Raw genomic sequence first — 27,193 nt, forward strand, 5'->3', positions numbered from 1 at the left:
GTGGTGTCAGTCTCAGAAAAACCAGACCTGTGTCACCCACCTCCATACAGGTGCCAGAAAGCACCTTGTGGCACTCAGCTGCATCAGCATCCACCTCTGCCTACACAACTCCAGCAGCAATTCTGCTACTTCACGGAGTTGTAGGAATTTGCATATACACAAAGAGCTTTGATGTTGCCATGGCTCCCTCGTCCAAGGCAAGTGACTCTCAGCTGTGAGGCAGAAGACGGCAACGAGTCCACTCCTGTCTGTCCCCTGTAGAGCTACTGTAACCAACAATTAGTGACTCCAACAAGATCTGGAAGAAATCTGCACTTCAAAAGTGAGATCTGTTTTGTCTGGAGTAACACATGCAGCAGTAGACAGCCCAATATGCTATAAAGGCTGTAAACCAAATTATTATCTTTATCTATTATCTAAATTCTAATATTTATCTTTTATCTAAATTCTATTATTTATTATTATCTAAATTCTTAGAAAATGAGCAAGTCATTTGAGATGACTGTGTGAGGATCAGGACACTCCAGCCAATGCCAGTACCTGAGCTACAGCCTTCAGCCCAAAGGAAAAGTGAAAAAAACAAAGTGAACAAGTATTTTAAAGAATTTAATCAGTAATAAATATTGCACAATTTTATGTCAGAAATTATATTTCCTTATTACATATGCGTATCACAAATATGTCTGTTAACAAAGTGGAGAAGCAGCCAGCTTTCCCACTATGGACTTTAAATAATGCAGAGATATTTTTGAAACTGTATTCTTCACAGACTGTCATAGCTACAGAGAAATAGAACAAATTCATCTGTTCTAAAATTACTCTTCTGTGTGCGAACTGTGTTAATACACTTAATAATAGATAGTGTGTACATAGGTGTGGGTGTGCATGAATGCGTGTGTATGCCTTGCATATGTTACATATGAAACAAAAATATTAATATCAATTTATTTTTTAAAAGGCATTCTATCCTTACCAAAAGTTAATCTGTAGAATGGAACATAAGCAACTGATGTCTAATTATTAAAATTATGTATACAACAAAGGAATTCTGAACACTTTATATTGTGTCTGGGAGCTTCCAGTTTTTTTTCACCTAAAAAACTCCTTTGTAAATTTTCCTGGAAGATTTACTAAGAATATTTATTCAGAAAATGTTCTTTCCACAGTAGAAGACTGAAGTTCCATTTATATAATAAAATACATCAAAGTTAATTATAGCCTCTGCAATGACAACCTGGGGAATGTCATGTTTTTTCAGCATGAATGAAAATTCTGATTACTGCCATCCACTGTGGAAAGAGTGACAATCACAGGCCTCCAGCAATGAGATAGGAGGATAACTTATTGTTTGCTGTTGTCTCAGAGGCTGTAATGACTCTTATCTAAACACCAAAATGAAGAGAAAAGCTAATTCCAATTATATGAAACAACTTCACAAACATTGCTGCTTGGTTCTATCTGAGAAGCCAAACATCCAGGTCAAGACATATTATCCCAATTAATCATGCTTAAGATATATATGAGATGATATGATATGATGCAATGGTGCACAGAAAGAGAAGCTACAAATCAGTGTTGGGTTTATTTTACATTAAAGCTACGGAGCTTTATCCATCTAGGGCACAGTGCTTAGTCTGAAATATCAGCCTTTTTCATTTTATAAAGCAGAAGGCAAGGGCACAATATGCTCTTTTTTTGGATACATTTCAGTTCCTTCATTTCAACCTTTCCTATCCAAGCACTTAAAGATTTAAGGTTGGCTTAATACCTGATAATAATAAGAAGAAGATCGCTTAAAGAGATGGAAGATAACATTGTCAAGCAAAGTTTAGTTTGAGGAACAGCAATCTTATGCAATAGTTAATGATTTCAGTACTGTTTTCTTTTGTGGTCCCTTTTATCTGTAAAACTGAAATTAAATTCCCTGTGTGCTACTAAGATCAAAAATTTAGGAATACATGATTATTATAGAAATTATGTGCCCTGTTAATAAAGGTACAGTATTCAACTGACAGTCAGTGCAGTCTTCCCCAAGATGTGCTCAAAGAACAATGACTATCACAAATTCCTTACGATGAATAATTTAAACCATAATGTTTCAACAGTGAAGAGTAGCATTCTCTAAACTTTATTTTACTGGAACTAGCCTGAAGCTGTGGGGCTTGAAGCAAGACTTGCCTGACTGCAAAGTGTTTCTCTCTTGTATTTTGCAGAGCAGAATCTAGATACCTACAACTTTGGTTGAAGGACACCATAGAGATTTTCTTGATTGCCAGGGTAGGAGGCCAAAACACTAGATGGGAATTATCTGGGAAGAGGTGGTGGTGTTTAGAAAGTATTTAAGAGTTGTCTACAGGATTTCCAGTGGGTTGGTGCTGTGGGAGGCAAAGTAATAAGATGCTTGAGCAGAGTCAGTTTTGGGGGGAGACTGCTGAGGTTGGTGGGTCTTTGTTTGCTTCTACTGCATCACACTGATCCCTCTCAGGGGAGAGTGAAGCAGAAGACACTTGGTATTACTGGTGAAGTACACAGAAGATTGTTTACTAAGGAAGGAATTTCAAAGAAGGAATTTCAAAAGGCCTGGAACAGTTCATTACATTACTCTCCATTGCTTTTGCATTCTCTCAAATGTAATTGAACACATATTTTTGTGACTGGACAGCTGGATCATCAGATCTTTACAAAACAAGACATCATTGCAATTTGTTTTCTCCTTTCTTTGAAGCTAAGCGCACAGCTCTTCAATCTTAAAGACTGACAGGCCAAATCCTGACTTCTCACTCTTTCTGAGGCAGATTACTGATATAGGCAATGTAGAAGGCCACATATTTACAGCAAAATATAATTCAGAAAGAGAGACAAAAAATTGATACTGGGAGTAATAAAGTTAAACACAAGTCTTCAAAGTCAAATTTGGCCAAAACCAAAGACCATGAAGTGCCAAGAGCAAATCCTGTAAGCTTCAATAGAAAATATCATATACATAAAAATCTCAAAGTTTTTTTAATGGATCAATTGATTGCTCCAAATATGCAATAAGTTATAGTCATTATAAATTACTAAATTACAATTTAGAAAGAAATTATGTTAGATGTGTGAGAAAACACAATTCCTCAAAATAAAGGCAAGCCAAACTAACCATAATCTAGTAAAGCAAAACATAGTCTTTTCGTTTTACAGGTTTTAAAGTATCTTCACAATTATTTAGGAAACACCTTGATTTTCAAGGAAAAGGCCATTTTTCATCTGAATATGTATACAAAAACCGCTGCAAATAGTTTCAGTATTGTTGCCAAGAAATTATCAAATTGCAAAGGGAAATTTTTTGAGTTAAGGACATAGAATATGGTAGATTGAATATTGTAATTCTAGGCTAATCTCTTTCTGAGCTGTAAAGATGGTTACTAGTTCTCTTAGGTGTATGCAGAAAAATAACATTATAACTAAGCATTTAAATTTAATCCCCAAAACTCAATTACAATCTAAAGTCAGCAGGAAAGCTCAAGATTTAAATATCTCTATAATCAGTTCTTATTACTTCTGACTGATGTAATTTCAAAATATTTTTTGCAGCTGTTAACACTCATCAGAGGTGTCTTCTTACTTAATTCTCTGTTGGAACTAAGAAGCTGCTTACCATACTACACTGCAGTCAATACAATTATTTTAATTTATCTGCTGCTCTAGACTATAATATTGTTAATGAATAAAGACTATTCTCTCAACAGTAATTCAGAAACCTTCAGTAGATTAAAGTATTCTGTAAGCAGCTTTCAAAATTGGCTTTTATGAGTGTGTCATGCAAGATCTGTTTTGTCTCACAGAAGATAATTGAATAATGGTTGTATTTTTTTTGACCTTTTGAAGAAGTAAGACAGCTTGGACTGTCAACCCAACTCTGTAACGCTCATCAAACCATCCTTTTTAATAAACATATTATTATTTTTCTTCCAGCTACACTTACTGCAATGCATCTTACTTTGCTCACATTTTATTTGTTCCTAGGCTCAGAGGATCAGCTTTGTTAGTGGGATTACATCAGGGAATTCAGTCAAGCCACTGCAGGCATGAATCTGATCCATTGGCAAACAATAGCTGTTTTCTATTTAATTTTCTCTAAGTCATTTTGTGAAGCTTTGAAACCATACACAGTGAAGGAGCTTGGTCCGAGAGCAGCTAGAGGTCTTACTCTTCCTCTCCAGTAATAATGGACATTTATATCTCTTCCAGACAGCTTGGTTTTAAGGATCAAGAAAGCTGAGAACAACAACTGATGCCCTTTTGGACCCCATTTTAGCGTCTTCCCTCTAGCTGGCGTGGGCTGTAGGGAAAAGCATCCATCTTACCATCGCTGTTGACGCAGACGACGACAGGAACCTGTGTGCCAGGGCCACACGGCTTTTCATTGTCAGGAATGCATTCCTCCAGCCCCGTGATTCTCCAGTCATAGCAAGAGGGCTCTTCACATGGGATGGCTTCCAAAAGGTGAGGACAGTTTCCCGTTCCTCCTGTAGGCTCATTGGTGATGCGACGTTTCCTTAGTTTAAAGCCTGAAATGCCCATGAAAATAACAATTCAACTCTAAAAAGTGAAGTGAAGCACTTTTTATCTGTCTACACCTGAGTGAAGAGTTCTGTTTGTCTTCTCTGTAAAACATAGCACAGACACTCAGCAGAACAATGCACTTCAGATAATTGGGTAGAAGAACTCAATAAAGAAGGACTAGAGATAAAATTTCACAAGTTTCAATGTTTTGAGCCTCCTCAGGCTCAGGAAGCTTTGCCTTAAACCCCTGTTTATCACAGTCATGCAGACTCCAGCAAGGAGACAGGATCATTTCCTGAGCATCACTCTTGCAAGATCCATCTCATTTTATAAATCTTGACTACATTGTTGGGTCACCATTTTCTCAAATAAATTGTTTGTTTTCTTCTCAGGTATGTTCCAGCAGAAATGGACTATCAAATGAAATCAGCTTACAAACACTCGTTCCCTCTCCAATCCTCCAAAATAAAACAGAATAATAAAAAGACAACTTCTGAGAAAAATAAAAGCAGGAAAATAAACTCAAAATAAACCCGCGACTACATTTTCAGTAATATTTCGTTGCAAGCATCTAGAAATTTCCTTAAGATTACCTAAACCCATTTTGGAATGGACAAACCGATGGACATTTATGCACTGTGTCATCTACTGGGCCAATGCCAGCAACAAAAAGCAATCCACTCTCTCCTTTCAGGATGGCTCATTGAAAAAAACAGACTAAATGCAGTCAGAAAAACCTAATCATACTAAATGGATTCAAGAAATAGTTTGTCTTTTCACATCTTTTCACAATCTCTTTTGTTTTATATCAGTAGTCAGGCAAGCTAGTAATATACAGATATTTTTTATAAAATACTAAATATAATATAGTCTGTCATTTCTACCAAGACATAAACTGAACAGGAGAGTTTTTGCACACATGTGCAAGAACTGATTCTTTGAAGATATGCCTCTTAATTCAATTATAGTAAGTATTTACTTTAAAAATACTGTTCCATTTATCTTCAGTTGCTGTTTGTTCTCCTTTTTTCTAAATTGAAGTCTTCAGCCAAATTATGTGCAAAAGGTTTAGCAAGCCTGACACAAAAGGCTGATACAATTTCAAAAATAAAGAACTCCTATATCTACAGCAACAAAGGATGCAAATGATCTGGAAATATGTAGACAGACATGTTGCTAAAAGTGGGAGTGCCTGCACAATTTTCATATCATTCTCTCAGAAGGACTGTCAATGCAATTATAAAATAAAATGTAAGAATTTCCAGATAAGAGAAAAATATTGGCAGTTGAGAAAAGATCCCTGCTCATGTGTGCAGGAATAAAGGCTTGCACAAAGTGCATCCTAATGTACTTCTATTAGACAGATGTCCAAATCAGTCTTACAAACCTAAACTTTACCCCTGAAAACATAGCAAATCTTTCAGTGATGGAACAGCAAGAGAAATAACAGACTATTTGACAGCTGTACTCAGACAAGACTTAATCTGATAGATTTGCAGAACTGAACTGCTTTTTCCTTCTTGAACTGATCGAGGTTTGGTCAGAGTTCCGATGAACAGCTTTGTAAAACTTTTATTACTGCTGCCCAGACAGAAGTGTAGCTAGCAGCATGCCAGAAATATCCAGCTAAGCAAACACAGTAATCACAGTTCCTCCTTCCAGTGGACATATGTGGCTGCCCTTTCTTACAACTGTTTTCAACCAAGAAACCAAGTCTGTATTCCCAATTTTATCACATAATCACTTTGCAGCAATGACTAGGCCAGTTTTTCTCATTTGCAGCCAGAAGCCCATAGACTTATAACATGAGGTCCCTGTCACTGTATTCTTGCTTTTCTATTTTGATATCAGGTTACTACAATCTGTTCTGCATGGCAATAAGTTGTAAAACATGCTGAATTTGAAACCAACACATATGTCATAAGTAAAACAGCATCACGTATCAACAGTGAATGGTGCCATCTTTTTGCCAGATCATGATTTACGGTCTAATGGTGAATTCCTAAGCTATTACTGAACTGTAAATATCTGCCTTGTACACTACATACCTCAAAGAAGGTTTCTGTCCTCCTTTTGTGACAGTGCCAAAGTTGTGATTTGAACACACAAACTGTATCCCTCTCAATCTAAGAGGAAGGTTTGAAACTGGAATTGACCTGCAAAAACCCAAACTGATCTTGAGAGCCTAGTAAACAGGCTGCATTTTTGCTACCTTTGGTGTAACAGTGATGTCAAATGTAGTCCTAATTCAATGACTTTATTTTGATACCCAGAGGCACTAGATATACACTTCTTGGCACAAAATTTCGTGTGCTTGCATAACCTAGTGACTTACTTAGGAATAGTAAATATCACCATTAAAAGGCTCTGCTGAATTGTTACATACCCTTCTTGGCCTGAGGGTCATCACAGCTTTCATAGGTGCATGGTCCCCAGGCTGACCATGCTGAGGTCTCACACTCTGTAGGACAGGGAACGTGGCACAGCTGGGAGGTGCTGGGAAGAGGTCCTGTACACAGTTTACGGTCTACTGGCCTTGAAGCTGTCAAAACAAAATATTTCTCATATGCCACTGGTCATGATCCTTAGCTCTAAGTGGACAGAACCATCCTTTAGTCAGAAAGGTTTTATTTCATAATTTTAATCGGATGACATGATGGAAAATTGCCTGCCTTGAAAAAAGTTGAATGGAAGTCAGTTTACTCTTTGCATGAACAAAGTCAAATCCCATTATGTGGAGACATGGAGACTGTAGATATTGCAGCACCCTCTCAGACCCAGTCGTTTCCTTTGAGGGGTAAATTATACCAGCATAGTAATTTTTCACTATGGATTCTACATAAATTGGTGTCCTGGTATCTCATTACTTCTTCTTTTAAGAAACTTAACACAAAGCTGCATAAACACCTTCGCACTTGGTGTATGTAAGCTATATGATACTATAACTTCAAAGGCCTGGTAATTAATATTTAAAAGATTATTTTTAAGCTTTAACCTGAAACACAGCTAAAATTTTGGCAAAAAGTTTTTTCTTTAACGACCATCAAGTGCACACTCAGCAGTAAGATTTGTGCAGCAGCAACTTTAGCTCAAGAAAGGCTTTGTTTCAGCTATATATATGCTTTGCATTTACTATATATGTGTCGATAAATATGTATAGATCATGTACATATGTAGTTGTAAAAACTGCACAAGACAATTTAGCTTTTAAAGTGTTATTAATCTATAGAGACACATGTGAAGGAAGACTTTTCTGTTCTTTAAAAATCAATAACTGAAATCATCCTTCCCCTTCCATACTTTATTCTTTTGAATAGTACAAGTAATGGGAAAATTCTACAAGGTGCCAGAGTAAGGCACAGAACTCAAACTGAAAATGTACTATTTAATTGAAAGCAAGATTTTCATTCTCTTTCATAATACAGGACTTGACAAAATATTACAGTAAACAGAGAATATCTGCTAGAAGTCTGCCACATTAGTTTGGTTGATTGAGGAAACATAAAATTCCTTAACTTAAAGCACTCTCCTTCCATTCAGTTTTTTTTTCCTGTGGGAAGTCACATCATTAATTTTGCCACCACTTTTGATGGAAAGACTCTCAAATTAAATAGATACAGTATATGACAAAATATCTGTCTGAAAGATGAGATCAATAACCACTTATGGAATGTGAAAGTAAACACCAGGCTGTTAAAGTGCAGTCAATCTTGTAGACATGTGTGTATGTCTTTCCATTCAGATTTTCTAAGCAGATGATCTTTACAGTTTTTGAAAAAGCATCCAATTCTCACTTTTTTTTAAGGGGAAAATGAAATGAAAAATCCTTATTCTATTCTGGTTTTCAATGTTGCCTCCTTTGGCACAGTTTTTCACCGTGTTGCTCCACATAATGAAGCAACACCGTGTAAAACTTTAAGATTACTGTCTCTAATTTACCAATCTCTTGAAATAAATTAATAAGAAGCATAATATTCAAACATTTGCATAATGGTATGTTGAAATTAATTTTTATGACATATTATTGATTTTTAGAGTAATTTTTACATGCACAATGAGCATGCATGACACTCAACATAATATGCCTATTTGGTGTAGAAAATGGATATAAGTAAACATAGTTTGCCCGTTGAATTTGCATTGAATAGTTTCTAATTAAAAAAGAAAAAGAGTAAGTAACTGCTATTCATACATTTTAACCTTTATTTAACTAGGGAATCACCCAAGTGAGACAGTTAAAATTAAGGGCCAATCACACCCCTGAGACAGTCTTGCTTCAGGTAATAGAGAAAGTGCTCTGAGGAATTCCATGCTTCATCTCTAGCCTTCACCATGATAAAAAACTTATCATCACAGTAGTTCAGGGAATTTTACTCAGAAAAATAACAAAGATCTTTCATTGGGAAGCTTTTAGCAGTAGCAGTTTTTTCATATCACAGGTAACAATCAATCTTTAAATATGCCAAAATGCTTTCCAAATGCTGTGTTTAGACACTAAGTGATGTATAAATGCAATCTCTTATATTTTGTTTTTACAACAAAACAATTCAACCATAGGACAGAAAAGTTTTATTTCAGGTTATTAAAAAATGTTTTCATCACTGAGCACTTAGGATGAATTTCATGCAGGATTACTCAAAATTCTTTTCCTGAGATAACAGTAAAAGAAAACAGCTGTGTCTGGGCATCTTATGACCATCTTGTTCCCATGAATTTAAATTAATTTCTTTCAGCATCACAAAAGAATGACTGAGCATAGGTTTTGACGTGTATTGTTTAGCAAAGACACTCTGACATAAGATGATACTGGATGTATATATTTACAGTTTAAAACCTTGTCTTATCTCTGTCCTTTCATACTTTCTTGTGTTAGCATTAAAGATTGTTCTTTATTTCTTGGAAGTAATGCTGAATGCCAAATAGACTATGTGTAATACTACAAGATCTATGTGAAATTTGACCAAAATTTGGGCCGAAATTAGAAAGAAAAGTTAATGCATTTTGATAACCTCTCTTTCTCCTTCAGTCTAACTAATAAATTAGATTCGGTTTTCAAGGAATTTCAGGTTTGAGGCTAGTAACCTAAAAAATAAAGTAAGATTTAATTATCCATTCCTGAAATAATCTATATTAGGAAATTTTAGCTGAATATATTTTATATCATTGGAAAACACCTCCTTGAATTACTGCATTTTAAAAACAACTGAAAAGAAAAAGAACAGTTCTGCTTTTATGCATTTGCTACACTTATCAAGACATAAAACTCTCCATCTTTCTCTAAAGACCCTCAAGAGACTACAGCCCAGTAATGACCAGGCTGGCAAAGAGACTGAATTTGTATGTGACTGCATCAGTATAAGCAGACACAATTTCGTATTTCTCTTTCTGTTCATTTGCCACACTGGTTTCATGGCAAATAACACAAAGAAACTTCTGCAAGTACTCTCACTCAAAAATCCCAAGAAAAACCCAAGCCTAAAACACATTATGACCAACAAGTAAATAACATTTTCTTCTCATTTTCTATAAATCTGAATTCTCTCACCCAAAAACATTAGATAATTCAGAAGCTTATGCTCTGAGAAATGGCACAATTCCATGCATGTAAGCAGTTCCCCTGTGTTCAATAAGGCAACAAATGTGTATTTGCAGATGTAGAATAAATTTATGCCCATAAAGGAACTTTCCTCCTCTTTATTCTACATCAAGGGTTTTAAAGGTACTCGGAATAAGATGAAACAGTCCACCTCATATAGTAAGAGAAACTTCATGACTAAACCAGTTAAATGGATGAACAGAGATGAAACAATTCAAGACAGTGGCAAGAAAATGGCAGTATGACTGTGGCCTTCAGGAACTTGATTGTCACCGTTTAACTGCTACAACAAATGCTCCTTCTTCTTCCTACTGACCAGAGTACTGCGAGGAATTCTGCTTCAGCTCAGTATTAGAAGTTCAAATTCTTACCAGAGGCCTAACTTGATGTTTTAAATCTACAGAAGGGACTGGAAACAGCAGCTATGATGGAAGCTGAAATACAATTGCCGATGCTCAGAAGTGAGAGGAAAAGCAGTCACTAGCTAAAATGGTTCAGGAGTGGAGCAGGCAACTGGTCCAGCATCCCAACTGGCTTATGAGCTTCCTTAGCTTGAGTTTTGGCCTGTCACTTTCAAACTGATCTGAAATTTCCTGAGAATGCTCAAATCCCTTTAACTCTTTCAGAGCCACATAAACATGTTAAGCGTAGACATATAGCAAACAAGGTCCCCCAAAAGGGCATCGCCTCCTTTGCATGTTCTAACCAAGAAATCAGGTTGGAGGCTTTAATTTACCTACCTGTTATTTCAAAAGTGATTGATAGCAGAGGTGCAGCACTAGCCTTCGACTTGCTCAGTGACTGACTTTCTGAAATAACAGGGAAACGCCACCATGAGAATATGAGAAGGGAGGTCTTTAAATCAGCCTTACCAAGACAGCATTTGCTACAACCAGCAGTAAACTACACTGAGATGAAGGCGTTTCCCCACAGCATAATCTGGTGGGTGTGTGCCCTGGCTTTTTCCCAAATTACTCATAATTTTGTATTCTATGACGGGAGAGAGAGGGAGGATGAGCAGAGCAGCACCTCTTCTGAAAATTTGTCCCCTATCGTGGAAACAGCCCAGAGCTCCTTTTTAAACTAAGATCCACTTCACCCCCAGTCTGAGCTCTTGAAAAACTGTTCTCATGTTTATGCATCCAAAGACTAGTTACATTTTAATCAGCTTTCAGGAGCCTGCAGAGATTACCTCCTGATGGGCTCCATGTATTCCTGTCACAGTCTGATAAGGGTAAATTTCACACACGCCTAATCTGGCGAGACTTCACAGCCTACCAAAATCCTAATCATCATTCTGAACAGTAAGCTGCCACTGGTCTTATTGTTACCTCTCCTTAGCTGGGAGGTTTTTGTAGCTCACACTGCGGCAGAGGCATCTAAACTTTGTTCAGCAGAGGCGATTTACTAAAAGCCCTTGGGCAGAGCTGATTTGCATAAGACAAAGAGGCTTGAAAGCTTCTTCTTTTATAAATACAGATGTGGGGCTGCAGAGCTCACGAGTCACACCCTACTGATCTGAGCAGTCACGCTGAAATGGATGTTGGCATTAACATTCCCCACAAACTCTACCTCCACGGCAAGTTTGAGAGTACCTTTAAACCACAGCAGGAACCTTGCTACTCTGCTGTTTGGCCAGCCCTGGACAAAATGTGATATTACATAGGATTTGCATATTGATGTTGTTTTTCCTGAAGTATATGGCTGTGTGTTTGCAAGAAATAGGTAGAGGATAAAATTTAATTAAAAAGTTAAATGCATTTAGCTTAATTCACTGATTTCTGAATCTACAGTTCTGCATTACTATACAGACGTAGATGTAATATAAAATATTCAAGTGTTGTTCTAAAATATGTATACTACCAAGTGAATTAAAGATTTTTGTTCTAAGCTATTCTCTCTTTCCTTAAGAAGCTGTGCAGGCTTTAACAGTAACAAGGAAAAATCTCTTTTCTCTTTCAGTCAGGTAAATAAATCCATGAAATTATATTGGCTTCAAGTACTGAAAGCTACTTAAAAACTTGACCAAATCAAGGAAAAAAGAAAATCAGTTCCTTGCAAATTAAATCTAATAATATTTTTGCATTTTTCTATATTGAACTTACATGCCAGAATTTACATATTCCATCTGCATGTCAAACAGCACAGGTTCATCACCCAGATGAAGGACACACAAGAAATTTACAGTAGATGAAAATACCAAGTCTAGGACTTCTGACCCTCCTTTTCATGTTCTTTCTTATGGAAAGTTGTCCTGCACAGTATTTTTCAGTAGACACTAAGAAATAGTAATTTGTAGGAATTTATATTTGGAATCTATATTTGCAGCATAGAGAATGAAATCTTTGCTACAGCAATTAAGCGTTTTAATCTGAATTTAAAAAATTGCAGTAACTCACAAGGTAAGGAGGCACTCGTGGCAGAAGACAATGAAAGCTGTGAAAGAGCTCTGGAATGCTGACACGCTCTGATTCCACACTAATTTAATTGCAGTTGAATCAAGTTTACCTTCTTTCTCCTTGAGGGTGTTTAGGTAGGAGAGGAGGTTCTCGTTGGCCTGCACACAGTACACCTCCCTGGTCTGAACGCCGCCTCCGCACAGCGCCGTCTGGTTCCCGCGCCTCTTGTCCTGCTGGCTGAGGAGAGGATCCACGCGGCACTCGGTCCACTCGGTGCTGCGCCAGCCGTACCTGCGCCACACGCGGTTAGTTGGGTCTCTAGGAATCACCCAGCCATCTCACACAGGATTCAGTTACACAAGCTGAAACGCCTCAGTACCTCATTAATTTCATAAAAGGCCTGAGCGCTGCCATTTCTTGCACACAAAGGTGCATTAAACCTCGTATTTCATGCATACGGAAACTTTTTTTGCATTATTTAACTTTTAAAATCATTACCCTTTATTAGGAGGATCTTTTCTGTTCAATTCCTGAAACATACCACATATAAATAGTTTATTTGAGGGGAGAAAAACTTGATATACAGAGATATATAGTCCATGTTCAGATAACTTTCAAGACTGTGACTCTCAGCATTTGTTTAGAGCTTGACAATTTATATAAACAAAATCCAAAATATGAAGGAGATGTGAATGCTGAGAAACATAAGAGCCAAAAAATGAGGGAAAAACCTCACAACTCCCCCTCCCTCCACCCTAACAACACAAAAGCCTATTGTTATCTTTGAAACAAAAAGTTTCTTCTGGATATCAAGGTGAAACTATGATTATACTTTTTATTATGACTTCAGGACAACTTTTCAGTAAGTTCTCTTTTTCACAGTTAAAAGGAAGATCATTCTGCAGTACAAGCATCCCTGTTGGGTACTGATGAATTATGAGAATCTGGAATCTTCCTAATCAGTGAATACACAGCAAAGATCTTTGACTCACAGTTAAAACCCCAATTGGGATTATGAACTGCAAGAAATGCCACAGAATTCCCTACCTAACAAGTACTTTAAGGCTAAATACAGCAAAATGCTTCCTAATGCAGCTGGAAATAAAGAAAAATGATATTTCAACTCTTAAATGAAAAATATATATCAGAGTCAAAGATGCTTAATATCAAGTGACATTTCTCCAGACCCTATTCTTAGTTTGATAAAGAAAAAACTCAGTTGGGACTTTAATATTAATTTTGATTAGATAAGGATTAGAGCAATCTCTTGAATCATAAAGTGCTTGCTGTCATTTCTCCTAAGGTTTATTTGCTGTCACTGTTAGCCTCTCCCACTTCCCATCTAGGGTCTTCCTTGTGCTGAATACAACTCTCACTAAAATAGTCTGTTAGCTAACCAGATGTTTATCACCCCTTTCCTGTGTTCAACACTTGGTCTGCAAACAGACAAAGTTTTTCAGAGAAATTTTCAAAGAAATTCAGAAAACAATGATTCTGGCATAAATGTTATGTAGGGAAAAGATCACTGACAAATCAATACAATTCCTTTATTTTTATCTTGCCTGAATCTGCATATGTGCAAACATTGTCTTTTAAAAACTGAAATGAATGAAAATATATTTATTATTATTCCTGTATTTTGAGGAGGACCTGGTTACACTACAATGGGAACTATTTGCAGATTTTGGACTTTCAAGAACACTGAATAAACAGGGATAAAGAAAAAGGGTAAAGTCCTACCCATTATTACTTTAATAATGGTTTGGTTGATATTCCATTACCAGCTTTGTAGGCTTAATTGAAATTGCTCATTTTAGTTAGTGGAGAACTGAAACGAGCCAACTTACGTAATGCAGGGTGCTACGCCATCTCCTTGAGAAACACACTGCTCTGCTTCTTCTAATTGTGGGCATTCACTCTCACTGCCAACGGGGAGCTGCTTAATGGTCCGTGATCTTGTGCGGTTCCCTTTAGGAGTTGTCATGTCAAAGCAGGTTTTGGAGCAGGGGGTCCATTCCGACCACTCTGACACCTGGCACTCCTTCGTCATCACACAGGACTGAAATGTGATGGGCAGCTTTTCCTGATTGCAGAAGCTGCAATGAGAGAGCGTTCACAGTCATGAACTCCTACAGCAAAAGCACTGTCAATGGTTACATGAAAGTCAGTAAATATTTTTAAAGCTGTTAAGTTTTACTCCACGTTTATTTGATCCCAAATAGTCAGCCAAAGGGCTTTTGATTAAAGCTACTTAAACCAGAAAAATAAGAGATAATAAAAAATTACCAGTATTGCCATATCTGTGACCAAAATATTGCCATATCTGTGAATAAAACTAAAATCATGTCCTCCTACATGTATGGAAATATAACAGAGGAAATACATAAATTTTTCACTTCTTATCTTTTATTTTTAGGCATACTCTTTTTTCCTTTTGGAACTAAGTACCAAGTAAGGGACAATTTCAAACCAAGATGACTAAAGGAGTTTTTGCTGAGAAAAAAATACTCAGTGTCACGTTGTCCTAATTTCCAGACTAAAAATGGTTTAAAAACACAATGGCAAACATATTGAATGCTTGGCCACTAATAACTTACTTTGTTAATCAATAATCAACTATTGCCATAATTATGCCTCATCGTTCAAACAGGGAATGATCTCTAACCGAAAGTGAAGTGTTCCCTGCTACCCATAATGCTTTCCTGTTCCTTACGAAGGCCATAATTTAATTTCCATTTTCTATCTGATTGCCCCATTCACTTATCACATAGGCTGTCAGCAAGATTTTCTCCCTCTAAATCACTCTTAATTTTAAAACTTATATTCTAGGTAAAAACTAGCATTTCTATTTTAAAGTTTGATTCACAGTAGAAAAATGAGAAATAGAGAGGGTAAACTACCATTAAATAAAACATAACTTTATCTCCTTAATTACAATTACAACAGAGATTTCTTTTTTTTATCATGTCTGGATTGGAATAAAAATCTGGCTTCTGAAGCAGTTAAACAGGAAAAATATTTACTGGTACTGCAAGTAGCACTCTGTTCAATACCAGGCCTATAAACTATACTATAAAGGCTTGATTTTTCCCTTTAAAATAACACAAAATAATACAGAGAAATTAATATTTACAAGTATTTCACTGCTATACAAAATTGGGTCCTACCCATATATTCAACATGATTTTGAACCTCTATTTACAAAATTTTGTAATAGAACTAGGAATACTTGATGAAACTGAGAGATTTAAAAACACCATAAATGAAAGCATAATATGCATAAGAAACAGACCAATTCTACATCTTGCTAGCAGAAGATCCTGGTTATGGAGACAGTGTCAGCATGTCCAAACAGAGGTTGACCAATCTGTGAGCCATCATCCCTAATATATTTACTTTGGATATTGGAGAAATACAAAATGAATGGACTTCAAAAGACAGTCAGGTGTCATATTTTTGGTCTTTAAATTGCATCTCCCTCTACTACTGAAGACAATAAGCTGGAGACACTGCTGGGCTTGACAGACCATAGGGGATTACTCAGAAGGAGATTTCTAATGTTCTTATTATGTCAAAGGTAGTGGTGATGGGGAGCCTTAACACATGATAGTCATCTTTTATTCTGCTTTAGGACAAAAGCTATATCCTGTTTGTGGAGAAAGGCACTCAGAGTTTTTTAAAAAAATTGTTTTTTAATAATGTTTTTTTTCACCTACATGTAGCCCCATCTGGCATAGGACTACAGTACTTTCAAAATCAATAAATCAGTTTCTGTACCTTTGACAAAACATATAGTGATCCCCCAAAGACACATCTTAATGACTGGAGAAAAGACACATTCCTTATGGTTTCTAACGTGGGCAGTATTTGCAAAATTTTTTGTAGAACAGATGAAGTATCCTCCCCTTCCAAGTTCCCATCCAATGTGACACCTCTGAGGGCAGAGCAAACCAACATCTTCACACTCACTGTGACTGGGGCTGAGGTTGATTATAGATGCACATTGCCAGGGAATATGCACAAAATTGCCATCACAAAGTAGCTTTGGTGAGGAGGGAAGACGGTAACTAATGATGGGCAACAGTCCCTGGGCTTTGCATCTGTTTCAAAACTTATTGGGGAGAAGTGTTACATGAGAAAGGCTAATGTTTGTTACTAATTATTTCCATGTGGGGATGAAGAAGACCTAAATAGAATTGTACCATGCTACTAACTTCATTGTTTATTTATGATCCTTAACAAAAATAAAACAATAAAGTGTGCCTCACTTCAAATACTTACTTGTAAAATAAAATAAAATAATTTAAAATTAAATATAAAACAAGGATGTTCTTAAGCTCTTGTAACTGGAACATAAATATTACTAGGTAAGGTGAGCTATATTTATTTCCTTATTTGTTTACTAAAACCATTAACCACTTGCACTACTACTAACACCAACAAGAAACTGATACTGTAAGTCACCACTACACAACCTCTTTTCTGTTACACATACTGTCACATTATTTTGTGAGAGAGCAGAGATAACAACAATTAGAAAAAGGAGAGTTGCCCAAGCAAATTAGCTGCTGTTTATTCTTTTAACATTTGGTTTTCTTTGAGCAAGTTAGAGAAACTGTGAGAGCTAACTGGAAATGGCCACTATCAAGAGTTTTCCTTCATATTCCAGGCAGCAGAAGAATATGTGTTGTACTCTAACCAAGTAAGGAAGGGAAAAATCACATACTTAAACTTTATTTTACCAGAAGAAGACTGATTCTAAATCAAAACATAGCAATGTGTTTGCTAAACAAAATGGTTTCTTCAGTGGCTGGTACCTAATTCTACAGATTTGATCTCCACAAATAACTAAAAGCAAAGCTTACTTGGAAGTAAAACTCTCTGCACTTTTTGATGGATTTATGTGTCTTGTTTAGCCATGGAGACTTGGTGAGAATCTTTTCACAGAATAAAAGGCAAATGGGCAAGTAACACAACAGAAAATAAAAACAAACAATTAACATTCATTTCTTGATACTGCCCAATCTCACTAGAAGTTTTGCACCAAACATCTTCATGCCCTTGATTAATGTGTAAGTAGACAACATATGCAAATTTAACCATTCAAGAAGCACAGGGAGGACACAAATAAGTCCTCACTATCAACCCACATAGCTATGTCCAGAAAATTGCTTGGAAAGCTCAAAGAAAAGCATGAATTACATAAAAATGCTGTTAAAAGTCAACAGAGCTGACGGGATACAAGAAGCAGCAGCATAGGGGTAACATACAAAGTCTGCAGCATCTTGCTCTCAATCCAGTGAATATATTCAAAGGACAATGCCCCAAGATTTTTGGCAAGGAAAGAATTGTATAAATTGAACTAAGGCTGTGGTTTGAGAAAGCACCATTTCACACAACAGTTGGATATCGTGGGGAAATGAAGCCTAAATTACAAAAGCACTTTAATGACACAATGGAAAGAGAAAGCAGTCCCAAACAAAACAATACATCACAGGGGATGAATGGTCCCTATTGCTATTAAGTCAACAATAAACCTATTCCTGACCTCAAATATATAGATTAGACAAAAGAAGTAAAGAAAAAGGTTCAAAGGACGACCTACAGAACACAATTACTGCTCAACCTCTTCTGCAGACATGTGGTCAAGAATTTGTGTATACTCACGTTCCACAGCCTCGCTTGTGCTTCTACAGCAATAAATAAAAACTAAATATCACTTAAGAATTAAAAATAGGAAGGTTACACCCAGGGATTTTGAAGTAATTTATGGGATAATTAAGGCTAAAGACATGGGGAGAACAAAGGTTGACACATAAGCCTGGGGCAAATTACACCAACGGTACCTGTGTACAAATGAGCAAGTTGTGCAGTTGAAAGAACTCTTTTCAGTCAAAAATAAGCTTTAAATGATGTGAAAAAATTAGATTAAGTCAGGAGAAAAAAAATACTTCTGAGGTATTCTAAAGATCTATTAGAAAATGAAAAATACTTTTATACCTTTAAAAAATCAGGAAAACTTGATTTTATATGCTAATGACCTGTATGAGTGTTTATAATCTCAATCTCAAAAGCTGTCTTTTAGGTTGTGTAGAAGTCATAGAAGAGACCATTGGAATTTTCTCCTCTACAAATTCAACTAGACAAGAAATGGGTTTTTCTGATAGATTTTTTGCAATAAATAAAGCTGTGCATACTGCATTCATGAAGCCAAATGCATGGTAATGCATGACAGCACAACTGATCTCTAACTTCATGCAAGATGAACAGAAAAAATAAATAGGCTTTAAACTAGGCAGTAGGACTCTGCTGCATGAGCATACTCCATTCATAACCTGCACAACTAAGAGATTTTCTGCTTTTGCTGGTGTTTGTCCATATTGGACTGGCCTAGTAATTTGAAAGAAGAATTAATGAGAGAAGATGAAAAGCAGCATCAGAATGGCTGGGAGGTTCTAACTATTGACTAACTAATAATCCATGAAGTCGGAAAGCTGCCTTGGCAGTAGCAAATGGAGGGCAAAAATGGAAAGACAGCAGGTAGTCAGTCACACTATCCCAAGATACGCTCTGGTTTTCTAGTAAACTATGGCTCACAGATTTTTGGAACACAAGCTGAATCTTTGCACTGAAGAGTTTATAGTGCTCACCTCCATGAACTAAGACAAAAGTGTCCTAAACCTTGGCAAGATTTTGGTAGGTACATCATCTTAGAAACAATGCATTACAGAACTATTTTACCAACTCATAATTGTAGATAGTTATTTTTGCATTAAAAGTGCTCAGTTAATTTCATTTTCTGACTTCAGGCCTTGCATAACTGTATTTGCTTTCTCTGTGGCATTTTTGAGCTTCAACACCTCTGTAAGATCTTTCCTTGACTGTCTCATTGTTAGGTCCAAGAGTCCCCTTACACTTGATCTTGTTTTATTTGAACACAGTTACATCCTTGAGGACTGTTCAATGTTCATGCTGAAGACACTCCTAAAATATCTACACATTACTATATCTCAACAGTCTATAAGTTAATGGAAACAGGAGTCACAAACACAAGGTATTGAGGAGACACCATTTTGAAGTTCGATTTTGTGCTTTTCCTGATACACTGCTTTTTATGCTCAAATGTAATGGAAAAACACTGTGAAGTTTGTAATTTAAATCTAAAATTGAACAGTGAAGAACATGTCCTTTACAATAAATTCAATTAATTCGCTCAGTACTGATATGTAACAAGAACTGCTATTTATTGGTTTTGACTATAATGTAAAGATGTAAAGTAATGGAGCCCAACTGGCAAGGTTAATGCAAACTAAATAGTCTCTTCAATAACTTTTGTCTGCATTATTCTGCCTCAATTCCTCCACCATTATCAACATTCAACTTTGGTTTTCCCATTATCCACGTTCAGCTTTGGTTTTCATTAATGAAATTTTCACAGTTACTATTCCTTACTTTCATTCACTATACTCATTCTCTCAGAATTCTGATATATTTGTTTTTCCTTTAGCTGATTTTCCATTTGATTACATACAGAGATTTCCATTATTCTGAAATGAATAACCTGGCTACGGTTCAGGAGACTGATGCTCTTGCCACTCAGGAGGAACAAAAGACAGGGCTTTGACTGAAAAGTACTTAAATAAAATTTTTCATTTTTTTAAATCGAAAACTGTGATATTTTAATCCTAGTTGACTGTTTGATGTAGTAGTGGATCATGTATGTCCACAGGGTCTTGGCTCCTGTCACTCTAGACTTCTTTGTAGATGTACCTGCAAATCTGCCCAGTTGCTCCAGTCCTGGCACGACTGACCTACTCTTGCCACTGGTGTGGAAAGCAGACACAGACAGTGTCAGAGAGCTCAGCACAGCCAGAATTATTAAGAGACACTCAACAGACATCTACATGGTCAGACACCACACACAAAACCTAGGGAAAAATGGCATTCTTCCTCCTCTTGACTCTCTCATACTAAATAGTGTCACAGTGATGAGATACCACATGCCCTTCAAGATCAGGAAGAGCTGTGGAGTCAGAATGTGTTCTATTTTCCCACCTACTGGGAAGGAACTTCATTATTCTTTTTCAAGTTCTGCTTGCATTCTCCAAAGCAAAACCCCGACAGAATCCAATTATGTTTTGAACAAATAAGACTGACTGAATGAATGAATTAAAAACTTTAGAGGACTGAAGAAGATGCAATCAAAAACTAGGCTATCTGCCTGGAAGAAACACATACTAAATATCATAAGAGGAGGTTCAGCAGTTCAGCAGAAAAAGGTAGCTGCTTCTGAAGGTGTCAGATCAAAGGACAATCAACATTCTAAGGAAATCCAAAATGCTGTAACAGGCTTCATCTAAATACTAAGAAAGAAGAGCAAGAACTACCTAGAAGATTAAAAGAAAAAATAAGTCCACAGTGAGCTCCCTCAGAGCAGAATAATTTAACCATATCCTAGCTGCAAAGTCCTGTACACCATCAGGCATCTCCCACAATCAGCTACAGCATCAAGAACCATAGGATTTTCTCTTGAATTCTTGCTGATCTCATGAAACATTACTTCATTGAATACGATTAGAAAAATGGTTTCCAACCTTTACCACCAGCCACAAGATGAGAACTGCTGACATACAAGCCCATTTCACCAAACTCATCTGCAGAAAGACTTGGAACAATAATCAATTACTTGCAGAACACCAAAAGTACATGTTCATTTAGCACTTGAAAACCAAAAATTTCGCACATACACAAATAAACAGAAGCAGGCTTGCAAAGCCTGACATTTTTGACTGAAGGGCAAAGTAAAACTAGAGAAATCTTTTGGAAAAGAGTCAGTAAGCAAATTTGTGTTTGAATATAGCGACTGTAAATCACATTATAACAAGCCACAAGGCTGAGCAGCATCCTTGCAAGACAACCTACAGGCATGCATGAACATTGGTCCAACTCCCAAAGAATCCTTAAGACAAAGAAAAAAATTTAAAGTAGGAGCTGAGTACAAGCACATTTTGCCTTTCCCAGTGGAGAGAATATCAGCAGTTTGCTCAGAATTTTTTTTTAAATCTCAGTAAATTGCTACAAGACTAGAGAATATTAGGAACAGTTTGCAAAGACCACATTTGCTTCTCATAAATGTAACCTTACAGCGAAGGAAGGGGTAAAGTCTGTACCACACCACTCATTAGCATCACATCCTAGAAAAGCTCAGGCTTAAGGTGCTGGGAAATCTGACGACCCATGGGCAGACCCACAGCCTAGATGCTCACATCCTTAACAGAACTACCTCACAGAAATGATCTGGTTAGGTCAGGAGGTCAAATCAACCTTTGAATTATAAGGACCCATGTGTGCAATTTTCTACATTGCAATTTTAGCTTTGAATGATCACACTCGTGGGCAGGAAGCCTGAGGAAACACAGCAGTATTCATGCTGAATATCAATCCTTTGTGTTATCTGGAATTAAATCCAGATCTTAATATTGCATGTGGAGTGTCTTCTCCTTGCTCTTTATTTGACCACCTGGGAACTTTAAGACATACTCTGAATGAGTAAGAGGGATTTTGGAGTTATGGGTAAAAGAATCAAGCACAATGTCCTGATGTGCTGCAACAAGCTATTTATTTTCCGTGCAGTGCTCTCCTCGGAGTTCATACAGCTTGTTGGAGGCTTTAACCTCTGAAGTAAAATAATCAAATTAACTCTGTGCTATTGTTGGACCACAAGTATAGCTGGATTTTGAGACCTTCGCCTAAAGTCTTTTGCCTAAAGAAAAAAAAGGATGTTTTCTCATAAATAAAATCAAACTTTAAAGAATTCTATTTGATGTGCAGGTACTAGATAGCAATAATAATAACAGAGTGATTTAATTGCAGAGCTTAGATAACTTCCATGATCTACTCTGAAGACGTAAAATGTCATTTGTGAAGTCTAGTCATGCTTGAGAGATTCAGTTTATGGTGAGTACCAACTTTTTTCTTGAAAGAAATCACTGAAAATACAGTGCCTGTACTTTTTCCTAGTAGAAAATGACATAGTCCTCATTTTATTTTCCATACAGCTGCACTGTTTAGTGTTGGTCATCTTGCACATTGTTCTGACAAACTGTTAGTACCTTCCAGTATAATGGGCCATTATAATCACACAAACAATGAGCCCACTTCTATTCATTTACAATTCCAATACTGTCCACTTAAGTGTTTTTCACAAGACTATTTTCCCATGATCCTTTCACAAGTCTAACTAATTCTGCCAAACAATTTTGAAATAAACAAAACCACTTAGGCTTTCTACACTACAGAAGATAGAGGTTACATACAGCTACTGTGTCCAGAAAAAACACTGGCAAAGCAACAAGGGGTGCTACTATACCCAAACAAGTGTCAACAACAGCTGCTGTGGGGCTGTTGCAGATACCATGAGTGTCTGAGGAGACAAGAAAGCAAAAGTGCTCAGTGAGAGTGCGATCTTTCACAGCCCAGTGATACAGCGACATGCATGCACATCTCATGCTACAGATAATTTTGAAATTGGCAGAGCAGGTTATTTGGCAAGCATCTACAGAGATTACTTATTAAAGCTTTAGGGAGGAATTTCCCTTTGTCAGTGGGAATTTTCATTACATAGCATTAATCAGAATCTACTTTGACTCAAAATAACAGCTAGATTCGCAGGGCTGTCAGCAAAGAAAAAATAAACTAAATGCCAAACTTTACGAATAACATATGCAGTATTAACATTAAGATATAAAGAAATATATTACTGACATTTATATTACTACTATTAGTTGTATTTTAGGCATTAGTTTATATTTGGTCCCTATATTGATGCTTAGATTTGGCAGTAACACTGGCTCCATTGCATTGTCCAGCACTTGGAAAAATGTGATCAAAATCAGGAGGTGAGTTACACATTTTATTTCCAGTGGGACTGCTGAAAGTTGGGCACTGAAATAGCCAATCCTGATGTTCTGGGAAGCTGTGGCTTCTGTGTGTGAGTCCTGTGCATTTCCACCTTGAGGGACAATATGTCCCAGGAGGATGCTCAATTCACAGGCTCCCTTACCATAACTTTATTAAGCTGATTGAGAAAACAAGGGCATACTCTAAGTCCCAGACCATGCTTAGCAGTTTAATAAAAAAACAAACAAAACCAAAACACAAAATAAATCTAAAAAAGGAATACATTCTATTTTGTTCCCTATAGGACTCTTTACAGATTATGATATAACACCAGCATAGGAAACCAAAAATTTAGAAAAATACTCCTTGATTAACTTTTATTCTATCACACTGAGGTCAATTAATATTAACTGACAACGAGGCAGAAAAGCTGCATAAAAATATAGTGTAGGAGCATCTTCATTAAAGATCTCAGTGCCTAATTCAATTTACCACTGTGCAACATAATCTCTAGACTGAAGTCGAAAATTCAACACTGCATTCATTCAAGGAAATTATTTATTCATTCATAGGATTTATTGCCACAAAAGATTACCAGAACATAGAGTACAGCCCTCATTACATTATAGCCTATTATATTTTGCTAAGGAAGACAATTACATCTATTTGAATAAAAACTATATACCAGAAAGGCACCCAATCTTGATGATTTGCACAGAAATATATGAATGTCATACATCTAGGTGGCAGAACAACTGTTCACTGTATGAAAATAGGTTAAAATATGATGTGGAAAAAGGAATCATTCATTGCCGTTTCAATTATTCAGCACGGTGTGTACGTTTCCATCTTAAATCTAGATTTGGGCATGGTATGTCAAATGTGTAGCAATACTGACAAGACACTGTCAAAACAGCAGCCTCAGTAAGATGATGGAGCAGGTACTTACAATAGAAAGGAACACCCATTGAATAATATTATGCATATCCACAGAAATTACTGTCTCCACCAAAATCACATAAAAAACTACAGGATGATTCTACTTTCAAATTCATGGAAATTCTAAAGGCATAATGGAAAACTATAGGAAAGCAGTGTTTGCATCCTGTTTCTCTAATAAGAGTTTACATTTTTATTATCCCAATGCACCTGAAAAATAACCCTTTAGTTTTTAGTTATCAAGAAGGTTTTCATCCAACATTAATTTCTTCTTCCCTGTTCTCCTTTTATTAACAGAATGTGCTCTAAATAATTCCAAATTAATGAATCAAGATGACTGTGTATAGCTCATTATCCAAGTCTGTGATATTTACAGGTGCTCTGTGAGTGAACCACTTATGGCTTTTAAATCCTCACAGTATGGTGAGCTTGGAGGCTTCCTCTACAAACAACAGTAACATAAAAAGCAGGGGCAGACATACATGCTCTCATCTGGTCCTCAGTAACAAAAAAAGGTTGTTTATGCTCCTTCATCTCCACAACCCATCCTCTCTGCATTGCTATTCCCCTCACCTTTCTGCAGCCCATCTCCTTGAAGTTATGCACCTTAACCCCTGCCACCTTCACACACATCCCCCTTTCTGCCTGTTGCCTCATGGAGGGGCTCAGGGAAGTACAGAAAATCTCTTAAGATGTTTTTTTTAAGCAAGGGATACACTACAGGGCCCAACAAACTGTGCTGCTGTATTGTGTGTCTGAATCTTTTCTCTGTCTGCTGACAGCATATTCCTCTGGGTGACATGTCTGCTTTCCAAATCAATGGCATAAATAAAGCAACAGGCTTGTGATGGTTTGGCTTGGTTTTTTATTTTCCTCCTTCACATAGTTTATAATTTATAGGAGTGAAAGTCCATAAAGTGAACACAGACATTTATTTTATGATTTGGAATGGGAGAATTGGGTTAAGAGGTTTAAGGACCTGGAAAAGAAAACAAAGCTAAAACGCCATTCTAGAGGACGAGATTCTCTCTCCTTGATTTTCCTGACAATATCTTGAGTATTATTCACTCATCAGTCTAAATACTTAATTTGCCATTTCCAAATTCCTTCATTTCTGTCTACTCAGCTTAGCACCTGTGGCCATTAGTGAATATTGTGACTCTGCTTTAAACAGATACACGTCTTTGTGAAGTAAGATGACAAATTAAGTATTATATGCCCAACATCAGCAAGACAATTCAATCATTTTGGTCCTACTGTCATCTCTCATGTCTCAACTATAGTATTGGAATAAATAGAAGCTCAAACTCTCCAAAACTTGAAATTTAGTAAAGCACTGCAATGAGATTATTATGACAACTTCCAAAACAATTAAATTTGTTACAAGATGTGGATATAGTTTTCTAGATGCATTAATGAATGCACAGAATCAGTGAAGAAGATTAAAATAATTGAAAAAAAATTACTTTCTCAGATGAACAGATATGAAACAAATCAAAGATGATCATATGATCAAATGCATTAAGGCTAAGACAATCTGCTAAATTATTGGTTGGCATGTCTTAAATTTTGGATTCTTTTCTGCCCCTTCATTTTGTTCCACTAGTGTAGTTGCATATGGTTATATTCTAACAAAGAAATAAAAGCTTTGAATATTTATAAAATTCTACTGTTTTTTCTTGAATTCTTACTTCAGGTCATTTAGGTCACCAATAATGTTCATCTTCACATACAGGTCTCCCCCACAGTGGTGCTGTCAAGAGAGTATTAACCATTTATGGGGACTGAACCAGAGCTGCTGGGGATGGTTTCCTATGTGATCTCCTCCATTCTTCCCCCATTCAGAATTTTTTTGGTCCCAGACTAAGCAAGATAACAAGTTATATCCAAAGGACATAGAAAAATAAAGGAAACAGTGCAGAAATTTCTGGAAATTTTTTTTTAAGAGGCAGCTATATCCTTGAAGAACTGCTTTAACTACAGCCCCCTTTCCAGCCATTTGAGTTAAGTGACTCTTAGCAGTGACAGGCTGTCCCCACACTTATGGAGCAGCTGCTTCAGGGGAACATGATGTGCTTTGTCACTGGATTTCAAAATCTTTGCTGAAGCACAGAAACATACAGTTCAAAAAGTTACTATAGTTCTGTTCCATATTCTTACAGTTATAAATGACTATGATCAAGTCCTTCAAAACTTCCCAATCTAGTGGGGTCCCAAGAAAGCATTTCAGTAAAAAGGCTGTATGAATTAAAAGCAGTTTTTAAAAAAAAGCTTTTCTTAGACTTGTACAATTTGTACAAATCAGTCAAACATTTTTTGCTAAACTATCCCACAAAAGTCTGCTCACAAAGAAAATTATGACTAAATGTTTGAGATACAACAGCAACAGAGTCCATATTACAACAGAAAATTATAGGCTTAACATGAGGCATAATCATCACAACTTGTAACAGGACAAACAGGTTTGCAAGTCAAAATCAACTTCTTCATACATTCTATGTTTCTCTACATACCCAGCTTGTTGTCTAACAGTTGTCTTTGGTAAACCCCAATTTCATCAAAGAGAAAACATTTCAGACAATCAAGTTTTGTCCTCTACACTAACAGCAGTGCTGCCCAGATTTTGTAACCTGTCCAGAGAAAAGTCATTTTAATTACAGAATTTGTTTTTTCCTTCAACATTTCTATTTTTCAAATATTTTCAGTCCACCAGAATTTCAGACTAAGAGGAACATGAAGCAAACACAGGCTGTGTAACACATACATTATTGCAGAACGGCCAATACAAAATCCAATATTTCATCCTTCACGGGAG

At 36.5% G+C, this 27,193-nt stretch overlaps 1 protein-coding gene across 1 annotated transcript in view; it reads right to left on the reverse strand.

Moving 5' to 3' along the window:
* Nucleotides 1-27,193, reverse strand: part of THSD7A (thrombospondin type 1 domain containing 7A) — a 188,985-nt gene that overhangs the window by 85,963 nt on the left and 75,829 nt on the right. Inside the window, exons 3-6 of the mRNA XM_063152161.1 lie at nucleotides 14,388-14,636; nucleotides 12,650-12,831; nucleotides 6,932-7,087; nucleotides 4,347-4,550 (exon numbers count right to left, since the gene is read on the reverse strand). Of these exons, the coding sequence (XP_063008231.1) occupies nucleotides 4,347-4,550; nucleotides 6,932-7,087; nucleotides 12,650-12,831; nucleotides 14,388-14,636 (791 nt within the window). The remainder of the gene's footprint in view (nucleotides 1-4,346; nucleotides 4,551-6,931; nucleotides 7,088-12,649; nucleotides 12,832-14,387; nucleotides 14,637-27,193) is intronic.

The sequence above is a fragment of the Melospiza melodia genome, chromosome 1 (assembly GCF_035770615.1).
Source record: "Melospiza melodia melodia isolate bMelMel2 chromosome 1, bMelMel2.pri, whole genome shotgun sequence".
Classification (NCBI taxonomy): domain Eukaryota; kingdom Metazoa; phylum Chordata; class Aves; order Passeriformes; family Passerellidae; genus Melospiza; species Melospiza melodia.